The sequence below is a fragment of the Microcaecilia unicolor genome, chromosome 2 (assembly GCF_901765095.1).
Source record: "Microcaecilia unicolor chromosome 2, aMicUni1.1, whole genome shotgun sequence".
In the NCBI taxonomy this organism is placed as follows: Eukaryota; Metazoa; Chordata; class Amphibia; order Gymnophiona; family Siphonopidae; genus Microcaecilia; species Microcaecilia unicolor.
The window spans coordinates 381,501,947-381,522,409 of NC_044032.1; the positions used below are offsets into that span (position 1 = coordinate 381,501,947).

The window sequence follows — 20,463 nt, forward strand, 5'->3', positions numbered from 1 at the left end:
TAGCGCTACTAGACGTACGCAGCGCTGTACACTTGAACATGAAGAGACAGTCCTTGCTCGACAGAGCTTACAATCTAATTAGGACAGACAAACAGGACAAACAAGAGATAAGGGAATATTAAGGTGAGGATGATAAAATAAGGGTTCTGAACAAGTGAATAAGGGTTAGGAGTTAAAAGCAGCATCAAAAAGTTGGGCTTTTAGCTTAGATTTGAAGACGGCCAGAGATGGAGCTTGACGTACCGGCTCAGGAAGTCTATTCCAGGCATATGGTGCAGCAAGATAAAAGGAACGGAATCTGGAGTTAGCGGTGGAGGAGAAGGGTGCAGATAAGAGAGATTTACCTAGTGAACGGAGTTCCCGGGGAGGAATGTAGGGAGAGATGAGAGTGGAGAGGTACTGAGGAGCTGCAGAGTGAATGCTCTTATAAGTCAATAAGAGGAGTTTGACCTGTATGCGGAAACGGATAGGAAGCCAGTGAAGTGACTTGAGGAGAGGGCTAATATGAGCATAACGACCCTGGCAGAATATTAGTCTTACAGCAGAATTTTGAACAGATTGAAGAGGAGAGAGATGGCTAAGTGGGAGACCTGTGAGAAGCAAGTTGCAATAGTCTAAGCGAGAGGTGATAAAAGCGTGGATGAGGGTTCTGGTAGTGTGCTCAGAAAGGAAAGGGCGAATTTTGGTGATATTATAGAGAAAGAAATGACAGGTTTTAGCAGTCTGTTGAATATGTGCAGAGAAGGAGAGGGAGGAGTCGAAGATGACCCCAAGGTTACGAGCTGATGAGACAGGAAGGATGAGAGTGTTATCCACAGAAATAGAGAATGGGGGAGGAGGAGAGGTTGGTTTAGGGGGAAAGATAAGAAGCTCAGTCTTGGTCATGTTTAATTTCAGATGGTGCTGAGACGTCCAGGCAGCAATGTCAGACAGGCAGGCTGATACTTTGGCCTGGGTTTCGGCTGAGATTTCTGGTGTGGACATATTCCTTCTCACTTGTATTTCAACATCTGTGCCAGTCTGCCTTAAAGATGGTCTTCCATTGATCCTTGCCAGTGGCCACGTTGCACATATGCTGCCTGCAGTCAGGTCCAAAGCTTTCCCTCTGACCCATCCCACCCATGCAGAAAAAAGAAGTATGTTGGAGGAGGCATTTCCAGGAACCAACAGAAGTCCACCTTTAAATTAGACTAGCAGAGGGGATTGAGAAGAGGAAAAATTACCCCTCCCTGGACACACTGACAGAGGCTGCTTAATGCTTGGGTGCTCAGCACCACAGGAATCCACAGAGCTGGCTCCTATGAGCAGGGGCATAAACAAGGGGGAAAAGGAGGTCAAAAGAATATACAATGCATGCATAGAAATATGTTTCAGTGTCTCTTCAGCATGCTGTATGGCCTGGCTTATCAATGTATTCCACCTTGGTTTTTCCCAACTTCACAAAGGCAAAGAGCACAAAACTTGCAAAGATCTGAAACATATCAGTGGTGGAAATGACTGAAGCTTACCTAATATTTGACTGTAGTACTGATCCCAGTGTCCATAAAGGGACTGGAAGATGAGGTCCTGTAGGGTATACAACACAATATTCCACATTCTCTCCATCAGCGACATGGTGTCACCCATTTCAGAGAGGACAGCAGGAACGTAGGATGGGGGTGTGGGCATCTGCGCGCAGTTCCTCTCCACAGTTGATCCTGGTGTGAATCGTAGAGAATACAAGTACGGAACTCCCAGGGATATGGCAACGAGGTCACCACAAACATTTACTGGGTCGGACAAAACCACATCGATCTTCCTCCTCTCCAACTTTTGCATTAAATCTTTGTTTTTCAATACTGCATCACAGATGTGTCTATTTGCATGGTTCAGTTTGCCTATCCATACTCTTAATCTCTTGTAGAATTGCCAGAAGCTCATTTCTGGCTTTTCATAGACCCATAGGTTCACCAAACCATCTATTATTGAATGCAAGTAAACCTTATCAAATGGCACTTGAAATACTTCATAGTGCAAAGCTGATGTTGTGTTTTTGGGATTGACATATGGAGAAGCTGAGGAGACCAGCACCGTGACATTGTGACCTCTGTTTATCAGCTCTTTTATAATGACTTTAACATTTAACCAGTGGCTGCCTTCTGTTGGCCAAATCAGTACATTCCCAGAAAGGACAGTTCTTGAAAGAACCAGCTGAAAAATTACAAGACAGATCAGTTTCTCTGGACCAATGCTTCTCGTTGGTTTAGACATGTTCAGGGATGTAAACAGGAAGCCCAGATATTTTTTCACATTAAATTCCGATACAAGGATGTGAGATTTCTTACTCGTAGGACCCTTGGTGGTTTCATTCAACCCAAAGGTTTATCCTTCAAGAATAACTCTTCTGTGATTAAGTTGACAACTGCAATATGTGCATGTACGCAGAAAACTGTTCACAGTCCTAGGTTCAAAAAAAGAAGAAAATCAGATAACTATTTTTCTTATTAATAAGGTTGCATATTTGTCATTAGATTATACATACATTAAGCATTTTTAAAAGAGCACGTTTTAGTGGTACAGTGGTTAAAGGGAGAAAACACGAGGCACCAATTGTGTGATCACATTCTCTTCATGCTCTTCATCATATATTCTTAAGGGCTGCACTAGTTACATAGGATGAATGGAGCTATATTGGCAAACTTTTTTCCAAATGTAATTAATAGTTATAAATACTTTGACCCACATCATATGGGAAAAGAAGGGCTTGAAAACTATTACAGTTGTCCAACAGCAGATTAATGAATGAAATAGTTACTACTCATCAGCACCCTTCAATATTTCCTCATTTTTAAAGTGAAATATTTTCCAAAATTACTCAAAAATGGTAATTAAAAATCAACATATCTGAATATAGTCCAATTATGGAGAGTAAACAAGAGCCATTATAATTTAAACCATTAAGGAGTGTAGTTACTGAGATGCATTTTGGCAATAATATATGTTATGGTTAGTGCAGTGGCCTGAGGAACTGGGTTCAGTTCCCGTTGCAGCTCCTTGTGACCGTGGGCAAGTCACTTAACTCTCCATTGCTCCAGGTACAAAATAAGCACCTGTATATAATATGTAAATTGCTTTGATAGTAATCACAGAAAGGCAGTATATCAAATTCCATCCTCTTTCCCTTTAACATGAGTTAAATGGCAGTAATGTGCAATATATTACACACACATTAATTTAAATTACCATGGGATACATCATAATGAGATGTAAAATATGCAGATGCATGCAAAATATCTCATTCTTATGTAAATTGAATATCAAAGCTTGAGCTGAACACTGCAAGCTGTGCTTTTTCTGTCCAGGAACTATTATGCAACCTCTTGCTTTGATGTGCCATCTTTAAGGAGCTGCTGTTGGTAAAATGCACTGGTTCCCCCTCCCCTTCCCCCTCCTCCCAGACATACCCCTGAGCCAGAGTGCCCCAGCAGCAAAGCTCCACTCCCATAACAAGAACCCATACCCTGCCCCCTGCTCACAAGGACCCATACCTTTCTCCCACTAAAGATGCCCCCCATAGAGGGGCATAATTGAATGAAAACATCTATCTCCATGGGCGTTTATCTTCGAGAACGGGTCTGTGAAGGGGCGGACCGAACTGTATTTTCGCAAAAAATAGACGTCCATGTTTTATTCGACAATTTGTGAGCTGGGCGTTTTTGTTTTTCAGCAATAATGGAAAATGAAAGCGCCCAGCTCAAAAACGAATACATCCAAGGCATTTGTTTGTGGGAGGAGCCAGGATTCATAGTGCACTGGTCCCCCTCACATGCCAGGACACCAACCGGGCACCCTAGGGGGCACTTTTACAATAACAAAAAAAAGGTAAAAGAGCTCCCAGGTGCATAGCACCCTTCCCTTGTGTGTTGAGCCCCCCAGATCCCCCTCAAAACCCACTGCCCACAAGTCTACACCACTATTATAGCCCTAAGGGGTGAAGGGGGGCAGCTACATGTGGGTACAGTGGGTTTGGGGGGGTTGGACGACTAATAAGCATTAAGCAGCACAATTGTAACAGGTAGGGGGGGGGATGGGCCTGGGTCCACCTGTCTGAAGTCCACTGCACCCCCTAACAACTGCTTCAGGGACCTACCTGCATACTGCTGCCAGGGAGGTGGGTATGACATTTGATGGTGAAAATAAAAAGTTGTGAAACATTATTTTTTTGTGGTGGGGGAGTCAGGGGAGGTCATCCCCGATTCCCTCCGATGGTCATCTGGTCATTTAGAGCACTTTTTTGGGACCTGTTCGTGTGAAAAAAGGGTCCAACAAAAGTGGCCTAAATGTTCGCTAAAAACGCCTTTATTTTTTCAATTATCGTCCTAACGCGTACATTTCTCCTCGGCCGATAACCAGTTCCACCTTCGCCACACCCCCATCAACTTTGTCCGCATCCGCGACGGAGTGCAGTTGAAAACGTCCAAAATCGGCTTTCGATTATACCGATTTATTCGTTTTTGTGAGATAAACGTCTCCCGATTTGGGTCGAAATCTAGGCGTTTTTCTCTTTCGATTATAAGGTGGATAGGCTCCCACAGGCATGCTGGAAGACATTCCTGGTGGTCTAATAGAAGCCAGATAGGAGCGATTCCCAGTTGCTTCTGCTCATATAAACACCAAGTTCAAAAAGGCAGCTGCAACACTTAGTGGTAGTGTCATTAATAAATATTATACTAGAGTCAATAGTCTTTGTAATCATTAAAAACGTTTGCCAATCAATCTCCAGATTCAGTCCTTCAGGGTTAAGCATATGCATTTATAAATCTCTCGCTGTTCTCAGTGGACTAAAAGTTTTGAAGATTTAAGATTCCTCCCAATACCACTACTTGTTCAATAACAAAAAAAATGTAAATGATTATACTGTTTAAGCTATTTGTTTACAATGTAATGTGAGCAGTGTTGTCTCCTCGTTGGTATGGATGGCTTACCAGATTGATTGGCAAGCTTTTTTTATGATTACAAAATGTTATCGAATCTAGTAAAATATTTATTAATGTTTTTAACAGTGATATATTTCTCAAATTTAATTTAAACTATAATTGGCTGTCATGCTTGTACAGAGTTATTTAAGGCATAATTGGGAGAAAAAATATGTACATTGGATGGCGTTTTTTTGAAGAGACCTATGATTTATGTAATGCTTGATGTTCACCCTTGATGATTTGTGATTTTCATAGTTTGGCAGATTTTTGAGAATTTAGAAAATAGTTATTTTTGAAAATATGAAAAACCTCAATAATTTGAGTTTTTCACTTTATTAATGTTTGTATTTTGTTTTCTCTTTGTTGTCATGCTCCCTGAAGAAGCCTAGAAAAGTGAAACTGCTGGCTAGGTTGGAGCAGTACTAGTCATTAACCATCACTATAGAGCAGCCTTAACTTTCACTTTGGAGCAGTGAAGATTGCATAATTGTTGCTGATTCTGAATGCCATATAAAATTCAATAATTAAAATTAAAACAGCCCTGGTTCACTCTCAAAAAACTGGATTATATTTGTATATGTTTATTTATTTATTTATTTATTGCATTTGTACCCCACATTTTCCCACCTATTTGCAGGCTCAATGTGGCTTACATAGTACTGTCAAAGGTGTTTGCCCAGTCGGTGGATAACAAATAGAAAGTTGTATAGTGATCGTATGAGGTATAAGTGGAGGGTCGAAATGGATGAAGATTGCGTGTTGTCCTGTGTGATCATAGTCATGCTGTGTTGGTAGGTGAAGAGGGTTGCGTGGGGTCGTTGGGGTAGGCCTTTTTGAAGAGGTTGCTTTTTAGTGATTTCCTGAAGTTCAAGTGGTCGTGGATTGTTTTCACAGCTTTTGGGAGCCCATTCCATAGTTGTGCGCTTATGTAAGAGAAGCCGGCTGCATAAGTTGTTTTGTATTTCAGTCCTTTGCAATTTGGGTAGTGTAGGTTTAGGTAGGATCTTGATGATCTGACTTTGTTTCTTATCGGTAAGTCTATGATGTCTGTCATGTATTCTGTGACTATGCCTTATATGATTTTGTGGACTAAGGTGCAGATTTTGAAGATGATCCATTCTTTGATTGGGAGCCAATGCAACATTTCTCGGAGAGGTTTGGCACTTTCGAAGCGTGTTTTGCTGAATATCAGCCTGGCTGCTGTATTTTGAGCGGTCTGTAGTTTTTTTTTGGAGTTGTTCTTTGCAGCCCGCGTAGATTCCGTTGCAATAATCAGCATGGCTTAGGACCGTTGATTGTATTAGGTATCGAAAAGTTGCTCTTGGGAAGAAAGGTTTTAATCGTTTGAGCTTCCACATTGAATAGAACATTTTCTTTGTTACAGAGTTTACTTGACTGTCGAGGGTAAGGTTGCGATCGAGTGTGACACTGAGTATTTTCAAACTATCCGAGGTGGGGAGGGTATGTCCTGGAGTATTTATGGTTGTGGGTTTGTATTTGTTATATGGAGAGGAGAGGATGAGGCAATGTGTTTTTTTGGTGTTCAGTTTTAGTTGGAATGAGTTTGCCTAGGAGTCCATGATGTTCAGACTATCGTTGATTTTGTTGGTTATTTCTGTCAGATCATGTCTGAAGGGGCTATATATTGTAACATCATCTGTGTAAATGAATGGGTTAAGGCCTCGGTTGGATAAGGACTGTGCCAGTGGAATCATCATCATGTTGAAGAGTATTGGTGATAATGGTGATCCTTGAGGTACTCCGCAGACTGCTTTCCATGGTGGTGATATGTTTGACTTTGATTTTACTTGATAAGTTCTGGTGGTTAGAAAGCCTTTGATCCAGTTAAGTATGTTTCCTTCAATCCCGAAGTGGCCTAGTATTCTTAGTAGTATGTTGTGGTTTACCATGTCAAATGCGCTCGACATGTCGAACTGGAGGAGGAGTATGCTTTTGCCTGTGGCAATCTCCTGCTTGAATTTGGCCAGGAAGGTGACTAGGACAGTTTCGGTGCTATGGTGGGATCGGAATCCTGATTGTGAATTATGTAGTATTGAGAACTTGTCCAGTTGATTTTGTTGATTTTGAATTGTCATTTTTGGGTAATTCAGGGGTCCTTTTACTAAGCTGTGCTAAAAAGTGGCTTGCGCTATGACTTCATGTGCGCTGAGGCCACTTTTAGTGTGACTGTAAAATGGCCACATTTTCCATGTCATCTATTAATGGCCACAGGCTTATTTCCCAGTTAGTGCATGGCTATTAGCATGGGAGCCCTTACCGACACCTATTTTCTAGGCGGTAAGGGCTCCCGCACTAACCATGCGCTAATCAGTTAACGCACAGTGATGTAACTTCTCTAACCAATTAGCGCTGGGCATGCCTACTCTCTGCCCCAAATACGCCCCCAGTGCTAAAAAATAGAAAGCATTTTTTAGTGCGTGAGACAGTGGCGTAGCCACAGGTGGGCTTGGGCCCACCCATTTATGGCTCAGGCCCACCCAACAGTAGCACATGTTTAGTGGTAGCCGGTGGGAATCCCAAGCTCCACCAGCTGAAGATTTCCCTCTGATGGTAATGAAAACGCTACTCTCCACAACTCCGGCACCTGCGCATGCTCAGTTTTCAGTGTATTCCTGCTGCCAAGGTGGAAAGAAGCGTTTTCACACCAGCTGAGATTTTTTTTTTTTGGGGGGGGGGGGGGAGAACACTTGGTGCCCACCCAATTCTTGCCTAGGCCCACCCAAAATCTGTTGTCTGGCTACGCCCCTGGCGTGGGAAGCATGTGTTGATCTGAAAACGACCATGGGATGCCTGATTTCACCCTGAATTAGTGCTTACTGCAGCTTAGTAAAAGGGCCCCTTAATCTGTTGTTGGACACCTAACCTGCTTATTTTCGAAGGAGAAGGCCAGCCATCTTCTGACACAAATCAGGAGATGGCCGGCCATCTCCTAAACCCGGCCAAATTGGTATAATCGAAAGCCAATTTTGGCCGGCTTCAACTGCTTTCCATCGCAGGGCCGGCCAAAGTTAAAGGGGGCGGGGCGGCAGGGTACGGAAGGCGGGGCGGGGGCGTGGTTATGAGATGGCCAGCCTTGGACGATAATGGAAAAAAGAAGGCCGGCTCTGATGAGCACTTGGCTGGCTTCACTTGGTCCATTTATTTTTAGGACCAAACCTCAAAAAAGTGCCCCAACTGACCAGATGACCACCAGAGGGAATCGGGGATCACCTCCCCACCAACCTCCTCCCACCCCTCAAAAAAAATTTTAAACATTTTTGTGCCAGCCTCTATGCCAGCCTTAAATGTCATACCCAGCTCCTTCACAGCATTATGCAGGTCCCTGGAGCAGTTTTAGTGGGTGCAGTGCAAGTGCACTTGAGGTAGGCGGACCGAGGCTCATCTCCCCCCTTACCTGTTACACTTGTGGTGGTAAATGGGAGCCCTCCAAAACCCACCACAAACCCACTGTACCCACATGTAGGTGCCCCCTTTTACCCTCTGGTAGTGTTGTACAGTTGTGGGTAGTGGGTTTTGGGGGGGGGGGGGGTTGGGGGGCTCAGCACCCAAGTTAAGGGAGCTATGTACCTGGGAGCAATTTATGAAGTCCACTGCAATGCCCCCTAGGGTGCCCGGTTGGTGTCCTGGCATGTAAGGGGGAACCAGTGCACTACAAATGCTGGCTCCTCCCATGACCAAATGTATTGGATTTGGCCGGTTTTGAGATGGCCGCCATGAGTTTCTATTATCGCCAGAACACCGGCCCAAATGTTGAGATTTGTCCGGCCCCAGAAATGTTTATATGCACACATACACATGCCAATATTTCACTATATGCTGTTCTGTACATACTCACATATCTCATATAGCACAAATTTACATGGTGGGTGTAAACAGGGGTAGAGCCTGGGTGCAGTGTGAGCGCATCTCTTTGGTATTTAGGCATGAGAATTTACACCAGCTCTATAGCTGGCTAACTGCCCGTGTCCAACTTCTGTGCACATATATGCCCAATTAGGTAGTATGCTATAAAGAAAACTAGGTAGATTCTGCTATAAAATAGGCTCTTACCAGGTGCTCTCTGGGCTCCTGATTGTAAGTGCACTGTTGAAGAATGGCTTTTTATGTGTATTGATAAGCAGCATAAAATGTATTGTACTGTTTTGGGATCTTGCCAGGTACTTGTTGCCTGGATTGGCCACTGTTGGAAACAGGATACTGGGCTTGATGGACCATTGGTCTGTCCCAGTATGGCAACACTTATGTGCTTATCTACTGTGTTTCCAACTAAGAAATACAGTGCACTCCATTTAAGTGCATGTCGGATAAGCGCATGATCTGTTTAACTTCATGCCGTACTTCGGTCCCGTTTTTGGCACCATCAATTTCTATGGGGACAAATTTCGTTTAGCGCATCACCGACAAGTGCAAGATTCGCTTATATGCATGGTTCAAGACCACTTCTCTGCAGGAAAGACTCCGCACAAGCGCGCTCATGGAATATGGAAGCCGATTGGCGCGTGACAACCAACGAGATTTCAAATTTACTGCCTCTAACTGCCACAGGCAGAATAAGCAAAAGAATGCTGTTAGAGCGTGCACTGGGGTCATCGTCATCATTGCGGCGGAACTGTAAGACTTTAACACTGGCTGAAAAATTAGAAAACAAACAAAGTCAAGCATCATTTCGGAAAATGGCTGCCGACTAGACAAGACTTGTGAGCACTCAGCTCCCTGGACCAAGTCAGAATTTGACCAGAATAACGGGGTCACTCGAGTCCATCAAACTTTCCGCCTGAACCGGGATTGAACTGAGAATGGAGGAGTACCAGTAGGAACACTTGATGAATACGGTTACACCCAGTTAATCCCAGGTTATCCTACCTGGACCGAGCCATCCCTCAATGGTCGATCTCAGCCTACCACCATACTAGGCCCAACACTGCCCCAGCCCAGACCACAATAAACGGATTCCCCCTGGTATTGCCGACCGAACAACGGTGCCATCAAACCCGTATTACACAGTGGGAAACCTGACCGGCATCCGTAACTACCTTAGCACACTACTGCACGGAGATACAGACTCACCTCAAACTTTTGCTGGACAGGTAGTGATGGCCCATGCTTGAGCGGCACGCTGATAAGAGCTGCATTCTTGAGCAGCTGATTACCCGAGTCGTATGGAAAGGGATACTTGAACGGCACGCTGAGACGAGCTGACCGATCGGCTAACCACCCGAGCCGAAAGAACAAGACATACGTAGACATCCCACTGGGCACGTGCTCCAGTAATGGTGGAGACTAGACGGGCAGGTTAACGCTCAGTGACAACGACCGAACCACACGCGAGTAACAGTGAGGTTTGAACAAGTAACCGCGCTGGAAAATAACTCGCCCTCGTCCTCTAATCTACTCAACGAAGAGTAATAAACCGTAAGTGAACTAAATAATGATTTAGCTTCCCTTGGACTAAAACACAGCAAGATAGCCGTTAGGATACAGAATGACAACGGATAAAATCCAATATGGAAAAAGAAGCCAGCAGATCAATATAACATCAGAAAGATTTTATTGAAGATACCGCATGTAAACAACATTTCCAACAGACCTTTAACTGATGTAGAAAGCCAAGTTCTAAGTAAAAGTTTCTCTTTTATACTGACCCCCCGGTATGATTCATTTAGAACCAGAATAGAATTCTATAAGTTTATTAGAAAATTAAAAATAATAGATTTTTTTGAAGGCAAAAATGACAATACAACAGATATCTCAATAGTATAGAAGGATAGTAAATGGCACCCACCAGGTAATCCACACTTTTTAATTAAAGCATTTGAGAGTGTTGTCCTCAATGATATTACCTTATTAGAAAAAACAGGACAACAGAAGAATTTATTACAATATGACTAAAGATGAAAAACGTGCTATTAAGTCTCTACGGAATGATCATAGTATTGTCATTAAGCCCGCGGATAAAGGGGGAGCAGTTGTTGTGATGAATAGAGAGGATTATATCAAAGAGATTAACAGACAGATGACCATACTTTTTACAAGGAGCTTAAGAATGATCCTACACATAGTATTCAGAAAGATATTAACTCCTTAGTTGAACTAGGTAAGGAAGCGCAATATATCACATCCAAAGAAGCAGATTTTTTAGTTGTAGAAGAACCAGTTATTCCTACACTATACATCCTCCCAAAAATACACAAATGTTTTACCTCCCCTCCTGGCAGACCTATTGTCTCTGCATGTGGTTTGGTTTTAAAACCATTATCTGTATTCGTAGATAAGTTTTTACGACCCTTTGTCAGCCGGATACCATCATACGTACCAGAGGCGTAGCCAGACTCAGTATTTTGGATGGGCCCAGAGGTAAACTGGATGGGCCCTTCCATGCACACGTGCCCTCCCCCCTGCCATACCAATATTTTCCCAGAGATATTTTTTTAAATACAGATTTTTTTCACCTACCCCACATCTCTCCCCTCTCCTCTGTGGCGTTCCAGCATTTGCGTTCCCGTCTCTGAAACCCATCCTTCTCCTGTGCACCATACAGGCATCCTCAGCGCCTGCAGTGATTCATTCTCGCTGCTTGTGCCGGCCCCACAGGCTTCCATCTGCCATGTCCCACTCTCGTTGACGTCATTGCCTGTTTCCTGTCTAGCAGAACGCAGCAGATGGAAGCCTGCAGGGCCGGCACAAGCAGCGAGAATGAATCGCTGCAGGCACTGAGGACGCCTGTAAGGTATGCCGGGGAGGGCTGGGTTCAGAGACAGGAGCACAGATGCTGGGACGCTGCGGAGGAGAGGGGGGACAGACAGTGGTGTGCTGGAGCAGGCTCTCACAGGCTCGCAAGAGCCGGTTGTTAAGTTTTTAAGAATTTTGGGAGCTGGTTGTTAAAGTAGGGCCCTCCATGGCTACTTTAAAACTGGCTCCCAAAATGCGGGCTTGCAGGGCCGGTCTTAGACCGAGGCGACCGAGGCGGCCGCATAGGGCCCCGCGCTTAGGGGGGCCCCGCGCGGCGCGCCTCAGTCAGCCTTGACCTAGTTCCGCCCAGGGATCGCCGCCGCTCGTCCGAACTGCCCGCCCTCTTCTCTCCCCCACGATCGATCATCGATCCCATTCCCTTTCCTTTTTTGCTTTTAAATTTACCTCCAGTCCGGCAGCGTCAGTGAAAGCGCTCCCAGCCAGTAAAAGCGCTTCTCTTCGCTGAGGAGGTAGAAGATGCTCTTCTTAAGTGGTTTTCAGGAGTCAGGAGTCAGGAGCAGACAGTTTCCTGTCAGTGGTCCACTGCTTATGGAGAAAGCTAACCAGCTAGCTGAAAGTCTTGGACTAACTGAATTCAAAGCCACTGTTGGATGGTTGGAAAGATGGAAGGAGAGGAACAGCATAAAATTCAAGAAACAGCATGGTGAGAAACAAGACGCTGATGACTTTGGTGCTGAAAATTGGGTTGTTTCAGTTCTTCCTACCATCTTGAATGAGTTTGAACCTCATGACATTTTCAATGCTGACGAAAATGGTCTCTACTGGCGAACGATTCCTGATGGAACACTTGCTTTCAAACATGCCGAAACTACTGGAGGTAAAACATTGAAGGACCGACTGACGATCCTCCTTTGCTGCAATATGGATGGGAGTGAGAAGTTGGAACCCCTCGTCATTGGAAAGAGCAAACAGCCCCATTGCTTCAAGAAAGTTAAGCGACTTCCTGTGTCATATGAGGCTAACGCAAATTCATGGAAGACTGGGGAAATTTGGAAGCAGTAGCTAAAGAAGTTAGACACTAGAATGCGGGCACAAAAGCGTCAGGTTTTACTGCTTTGTGATAATTGTGCTGCACACAGGGATGATGTCAGGCTGTCTAACATCAAGGTGGTCTTCCTGCCACCAAACACTACCTCTCTGATCCAACCTATGGATCAGGGCATAATAGCTAATTTCAAACGACATTATTGGGCTCTTGTGCTACGTCGTCTGATGAGCGTTATGGATAGCCAGATTGGCAAGGATAAACATGCTCTTGAACTGGCTCGTAATCTATCACTGTTGGATTCCCTACATATGCAGAAAGAAGCCTGGAATCATGTTACACAGGCAACCATTGTGAAGTGCTACAAGCAGGCAAGCTTTGTTAAGGATGTGGAGGGGGATGCAGCTGTTGCAAACGTTTCAGATGAAGAGGTTATTGACATACCAGCTGGTGTTACTGAAGAGGAGTTCCATCGCTACATAGCTGTTGATTACGATCTACAAACAGCTGAAGACAGCACTGATGTCGAGATATGCACCTACACGCAGGCAACAACGGCTGATGATGGAACAGATGAAGAAATAAGCAGCGAGGCACATGCTGACGAAATTCAACAACCTCCTCCTGTAACTTTTGCAAGAGCGCTGGAGAGTCTCAACACCGTGCGGGCCTATCTGGAGGCCACTGGATGTCAGTGCTATGACAGTTTTTACCATCTGGCAGATGATTGTCTATGCAACTCACAGACCCAAGAGTGTACAGAGGACTATAACTGATTACTTCAAGTAAAGCCTAATGTCAGTTAACTGAGACTGTACACTGTACGTATAATAATAAACAGTACTGTACATGTTTATCACGTCGAGCTTCTTTGGGTCACAGCGGTTAAGTGCACGCTCTTGTTAACTGCATGCATTTCTTTGGTCCCAGACCCTTGCACTTAAGCGGATTGCACTGTACATATGATTTATAATAGAGCTTATATAATAGACTGTATTTGTTTTTCTGTTTTATGAGTGCATGAATACGATATCATTTAGTTTAATTTTGCATTTCACAGCATTTTGAGTGCAGGTTTTTTACATCAGTGATTGTAACTGATAGCTACAACTTCATTAAGAGGTTCTGAGACTTTATCCTCCACTAGTCAAACTCCTGTATATCCCAATTTGTTGATTATTACCTTGAAAGGTTTGATTTGAGTGGGGATTTTTAGAGATACTTTTGAGAGTTAAGTGCTCCCCATTCCTCTTTGTTTAATGTTGTGAGGCCACAATACAAGCCATTACAATGGAACAGGTAACATTTCACAACCATGTTGGCAGTCTCTTGCTCTTCCTTCTACCTTCTGTTTATGCATGGAATGCATTTTGACTGAGCTTCTAAGATGGTATTTTTAAATAATGTCCATCCTTCATATAAACTTTTATTTTTGCAACTGTTCCTTATACTTCTTTTGAATTTCCTTAGGGGCCCTTTTACAAAGGTGTGTAAGAGCCTTTGCACATGCAGCACGTGTCAAATCAGAACTATTGCCCAGCTAGCATGTGCGTCTGGCGGTAATACCGAGTTTGGCACGTGCCAAAAACCCGCAGTAGAAAATAATTTTCTATTTTCTACCGCTGGGGTGTTTCTGGTGGTAATAAGCAGTTGGCACATGCAGGATGATTACCATATGCGTAACGCGTGAGCCCTTACTGCTAAATCAATAGGTGGCATTAAGGGCTCAGGCTGTAAATAGACACACGGTTTTCATTTTGCCACATATCCATTTCCTGGCCCCACCCCACCCCTTTTTCCAGACGCTGTAGAAAAATGGTCCAGCACGCATCAAATACACGTGCCCAAAATACTGCAGTCCACATTTTGGCTTGCCTTTGTAAAAGAGCCCCTTAGTTTGTCAATGTTTCCCTTTTTAAAGTTAAATGCTACTATGGGAGATTTCTTTTTTGGTCCTCCACTCAGTGATTATGTTACATTTGATAATATTATAATCATTATTGCCACTGATATCTTTCCAGCCAGATCATGTGTCACAATGACAATTAGATCTAATGTAGTCTCCCCCTCATCAGTTCAAGGACCTACTACTCCATGACGTCATTTATGGCAGCTAGAAACTTTGCCTTTTTAGTGTATCCTGATGAGAAATGTATCCAACCAATATTGGGTTAATTAAAGTCTTTTGTTATAATTGTGTAGCAGATTTTATTTGCTTTTCTAATTTCTGCTAGCATTTTGTCTATTGCTTCATCTAGTCAGGTAGATGGCAATTTACCCCCACCACTATACTTTTCCCAGTCACATATTGAGTTCCTATCCTTAATGATTCCACTTTAGTCTAAGTCCAAGAGTCAGTAACTTTGCAAAATAGAAGAGCCATTTAATGTTTTATTTCTTTCCAAAATATTTTGAGAGCTATAACCTTGTTGCAAGTTCAGATGTGTATATAAATTGCCTCCTCCCCTACCCCAATCCTCACCTTTTATCCCCAACCTCTTACCATCCCAAGCAGTCTCTCTCTCTCAATCCTACCTCATCCTAAGCAGTTACTCTTTCTCAATACCCACATTCCCAGAAGTAATTCTCTGTCTGTTCCCCCTTCCTGTCACACAGAATACTTTTCTCTAAATCCTTCCCTCATTTTTATCAACTACTCTTTCTAATATATAGTAGTGGCCTAGTGGTTAGGGTGGTGGACTTTGGTCCTGAGGAACTGAGTTCACTTCCCACTTCAGGCACAGGCAGCTCCTTGTGACTCTGGGCAAGTCACTTAACCCTCCATTGCCCCATGTAAGCCACACTCAGCCTGCCATGAGTGGGAAAGCGCGAAGTCGAAATGTAACAAAAAAAAAAATATATATATATGTATAGCCACATCCTCAATGGTATCTGCTCCATTTTCATTCTTTTCTTTCTTTCTGTTTCAGTCCTCTCTATCTATTTTCTTTGCATTATTTTCTCTGGCCCATGCTCCAGCAACTTCATGACAGAGACTCATTTAGGCCTTCAAAGAGCCACATGTTAGTACCTCATGAGTACAAGTTGTAGATCCCCGGTCTAGTTCTTAGTGTTTTTGTCAATAATGCTTCACTCTCTTACAAGGAGCTGGTGAAAAAACAATAACATGAAGAGTATCCTTGCTAGCTGATTATTATGACAAAAATGTGTGCATCTATCTAAGTATATAAGTAGTTTTTGGCATTTCTGTGGGTAGATGGGGAGGGAGCACCATATTTGGTATTTGAACCAGGGTCTACAGAAATGTTAGCTCAGGAGACAGTGGTGGTCCTCATGACTATGACTACCTGATGCTCTTTCCCGATACACCCACAAATATAGCACATAGACTCATAGACATATATACATATATGCACACAAAACACAGATAACTGTAGGAGTTAAGGTTCCACTCCTGTTGCAGAACTTTACAATGCTGCAGTCTGATTTTCCATCCCATAAGCACTTCTAACCTTCTATCTGCTCTGACCCAGGGGACAGAGACAGACTCCTCGAAACCCTGACTGCATCCTTCAAACAGAAAGGCTTCAACCCCAAAATAATCTCCAAGAATGTTGCCTCCTCCCTCAAAACACCCAGGGAAAATCTGCTACAGTACAACGAAAAAAAAGCCACAGACAGACTCCCCCTTATAGTGACATACAACCCAGAGCTGGAAAAATTAAGAAAATTCATAAGAGATCTGCAGCCTCTACTCCAGGAGGATGAATTACTGAAAGAGATATTCCCATCTCCACCAGTGCTGGCTTTCTGACAGCCACCCAACTTAAAACACAAGCTAATTAGAAGTAAGCTCCCAACACAGACTCAAAAAGAAAAGAATGGTACACATCCTTGCAATATATCCAGCTGCAAACTATGTCAAAATATCTCACAGGACCCCATGATCATTCACAAAAGAAAAATATTCAACATTAAGGAATCTTTCACATGCTCATCTTCCAATGTGATATATATCATTCAGTGTAAAAAGTGCGAGGAAGGCAGCTACATTGGAGAAACAAGTCAGATGCTAAAGAAGAGATTTAATTTACATAGACATCATATGAAAAATGCCAGTACAAACAAAGATGTCACGCTTGTGGGACAGCACTTGACAAAACCAGAACACTGTACCAGTGATTTCATGGTAAGGATCCTGAAAGGGAACTTTAAAACAATACAGGAACGTAAGACCTTTGAAGTCAAAATGATTAAATACTTTGACACCCACCAGACAGGACTTAACAAAGACCTGGGTTTTCTAGCCCATTACAAAGCATAAAATTGTATTGCCTTGTAAATTTTATTGCTCTCCTGTCTCCCTGAGTCTCACCTATCCACCCCTGTCCTGTTAGACTGTTACTGAAATGCTTTGATGTTTCACTCATATATACTGTCATCTACCAACATTTGCTTATTTCCGATCTGACAAAAAAGGGCAACCTTCGAAAGCTAATCAAGAAATGTATTATGTCCAATAAAAAAGGTATCATCTTATTTTCTTTTCCATGTTTTATTTTGTTTTATTTCTATTGATTACCTTTAAACGTGGACTACCACGGCTACCACACCTCTCTACTAACCTTCTTTTTTAAATTCACAGATCTACTACTAACAAAGATATAGTAGAATTGGAAAAGGTGCAGCGAAGGGCGACGAAAATGATAGCGGGGTGGGACGACTTCCCTATGAAGAAAGACTAAGGAGGCTAGGGCTTTTCAGCTTGGAGAAGAGACGGCTGAGGGGAGACATGATAGAGGTATATAAAATAATGAGTGGAGTGGAACAGGTGGATGTGAAGCGTCTGTTCACGCTTTCCAAAAATACTAGGACTAGGGGGCATGCGATGAAACTACAGTGTCGTAAATTTAAAACAAATCAGAGAAAAAGTTTCTTCACCCAACGCATAATTAAACTATGGACTTCGTTTCCGGAGAATGTGGTGAAGGCGGTTAGCTTGGCAGAGTTTAAAAAGGGGTTAGACGGTTTCCTAAAGGACAAGTCCATAAACCACTACTAGATGGACTTGGGAAAAATCCACAATTCCAGGAATAACATGTATAGAATGTTTGTGCGTTTGGGAAGCTCACCAGGTGCCCTTGGCCTGGATTGGCCACTGTCGTGGACAGGATGCCGGGCTCGATGGACCCTTGGTCTTTTCCCAGTGTGGCATTACTTATGTACTTATATGTACTTATGTAAGGAACTTTCCTAGCTGAATGATTTGGAAATTCTTATCTACTTTATGTAATTCAGATGCCTGCAACTTTGCAAAATAGAAGATCCATTTAATGTTTTATTCTTTTCCAAAATATTTAGAGAGCTGCAATGCCCTTGTATATTGGGACACTCAATTAAATTGCCTCCTTCTCCTTCCATCATCCCACTTCCCACCTTCTGTGTTCCACAACCCAGCTGTACCTTTTGCCCTGACCTCCTACCGTGCCCAGCAGACTCATTCAATTTCACCTCATCTCCAGAAGTCACTCTTTCTCAATCCCCTATTCCTAGCAGTTATTCTCTTTCCTATACTTTCCCATCTCTCTCTCTTTCTCTCTCTCTCTCAATCCCTTCTCATCCCGAGAAGTCATACACTTTCTTCTCTTTATATCCTATCTCATCTACTGTAGTCATTATCTCTGACTCTCTTCATTAATTCTATCCCTAGCAGTTGCTATCTTTCTCAATTCTCCTATCTCCAGGAAACTGTCGCAAGCCTCCATCTCTTCATATCCAGTGCTTATTTTCTCTCTCAGCATTCTATCCCCAACAGGGCTCTCTCTCTCTCTCTCTCTCTCTCTCTCTCTCTCAGGCCTTCCACATCTCTAGTATTTTCTCTTTGGACCCCACAGTACAAATGATGGAGCAACATTCAGGTCTTTAAAGAGCAATATAGACTTCAGGAGTCACTGTTGCACATCCTTGCTGTAGTTCTTAGTAGTTTTTGCACTAATGCTTCATATTCTCACAAGGGATTTAAGGAGAAAAGCACCATGGTGAATATCCTTGTGAGCTGGGAATTATGACAAAGATGAGTGCAAGTATATGAGAATTTTTTGGTATATATGAGGACAGAGTGAGAGGTATTTATACACAGTCTACATTTGTTCACCCTAAGCAATGTTCTAAATATCTTTTTTCCAAGCCACAACAAATATTTTATTTTTCCTATAAGTATCCCCTAAATATGTGCTTCCTGCAGTAGCTTCTATTCCAGTTTTAAGCTCTATTAGTGTTTCAGATGCCAAAAAGGATTTGAGTAATTCACTCTCTTAGGGGGGGGGGTTCACTAACAGGAAATGTGCTTTTCTCTTGTGTCATATTTTATATATTTCCTATTGCATTTAGAAACCACCTCCCCCTTTGTTTCAATAGAAAACTGCCCAAAGTCATGTGAAACTGCTAAAACGTATAACATCCTAAATCTGCTAGAATAAAGCATTTGCTAATTTTTTTTATTAACAACACAGTTTGAAACAAACCAAAAAAAAAAAAGAAAAAAAGAAAAGAAAAAAAAATCTACAAAGCAAGAAAACTGTTCAACTTGAAATGAATTTTTTTTCTTTGCACATCCCTACAAGCCATTCTGGAATAAGACTTGTTTGCCCAGTAGATCAGCATGAACTCTATATGTCTAAGGTGTCCTTTTACTAAGCTGCGGGGGCCCTTTTTACCACAGCTGGTAACATGTCCCCCCCAAAAATGGCCATGGGTAAGATAACTCTTACCGTGTGGTCATGCAGCGGGGAGCACTTACTGCCACCCATTGAGGTGGCAGTAAGGGCTTCCACGGTAACCCAGCGATAACCAGGCAGCGTGTGCTGTTAAAAATCAAAAATTTCCAGAGCAGCAGAAATGGCACGCGCTTGACCTGGAACAACCTGGCTGCGTGGGCTTGCGGTAGTTCAGATTTAGGTTTTAGTAATCCCACATGGGGCTTACCGCTGCTTTGTAAACGACCACCTTAAATGAGCAGACAGTTGTAAGGGTTTAAAAGATAGCATAAAAGGTGGAATATAAATCAAGATTAATGCAAGCTGATGCTTTATCTGCACCATTGATTGTTTACCATGTTCAGCATCATGACTTTCTACCATATGCGAAAGTTCTTACCTGGTTATACCCCAAGATTCCAACTGTTCTAATGACTTCCGTACTAACGACTTTGAGGCAAACCAGTATAAATAACGTGCATCACCCATGAAGTTCCAAATGACCAGGAAAGTAATGTGATAAGGAAACATTAAAGACTGTGAACAATACAGAAAATAATTACCATATCATGTGACAGCTTGGTAAGTTCCAGCAGCTTTTAAAGAAGCTTATCCTTGAAACTCATACCAAGAAACACTATGATGTAAAAAATCTCTCTTATGTAACTCACTATCATTGCTTTGCTGTACGGTGTAGGTTTGTGAGTATTCATGTTTTCAATTGCTTAGAATGAATTTTTTTATTACTAAGATTTGCATAAAAATGTATGCAAGGTGAGATTTTAATGTGAATTTGTATATAATATTCTTGAGTTACTACATTGCTAGGCACCTGGGAACTTTATTTATAATGATACAGTGTATTCTGTACTAGAGAAATATATTTTAATTAAGAGTTGCTTTATTGTTCTGAGGGCTTCTTGCAACCGTATATAAAAAGAGCCAAGTCATACATTCAGGATACGTCCCATTTTCTAAGATGTATAGCAGAGATTAATGAGGTACCTTCGGAAGCGATGCTGGTAACATTAGA

General features: G+C 42.7%; 1 protein-coding gene across 2 annotated transcripts in view; it reads right to left on the bottom strand.

The window, feature by feature from the left end:
- Window positions 1–2,438, bottom strand: part of LOC115461022 (UDP-glucuronosyltransferase 2A1-like) — a 116,486-nt gene extending 114,048 nt beyond the window's left edge. The window contains exons 1-2 of one of the 2 annotated variants that reach the window (XM_030190540.1): window positions 1,509–2,438; window positions 1,009–1,010 (exon numbers count right to left, since the gene is read on the bottom strand). In XM_030190540.1, the coding sequence (XP_030046400.1) occupies window positions 1,009–1,010; window positions 1,509–2,250 (744 nt within the window). In that variant the 5' untranslated portion in view covers window positions 2,251–2,438. The remainder of the gene's footprint in view (window positions 1–1,008; window positions 1,011–1,508) is intronic. The other variant, XM_030190538.1, reaches the window with a different exon arrangement.
- Between the last annotated feature and the right edge of the window lie 18,025 nt (window positions 2,439–20,463).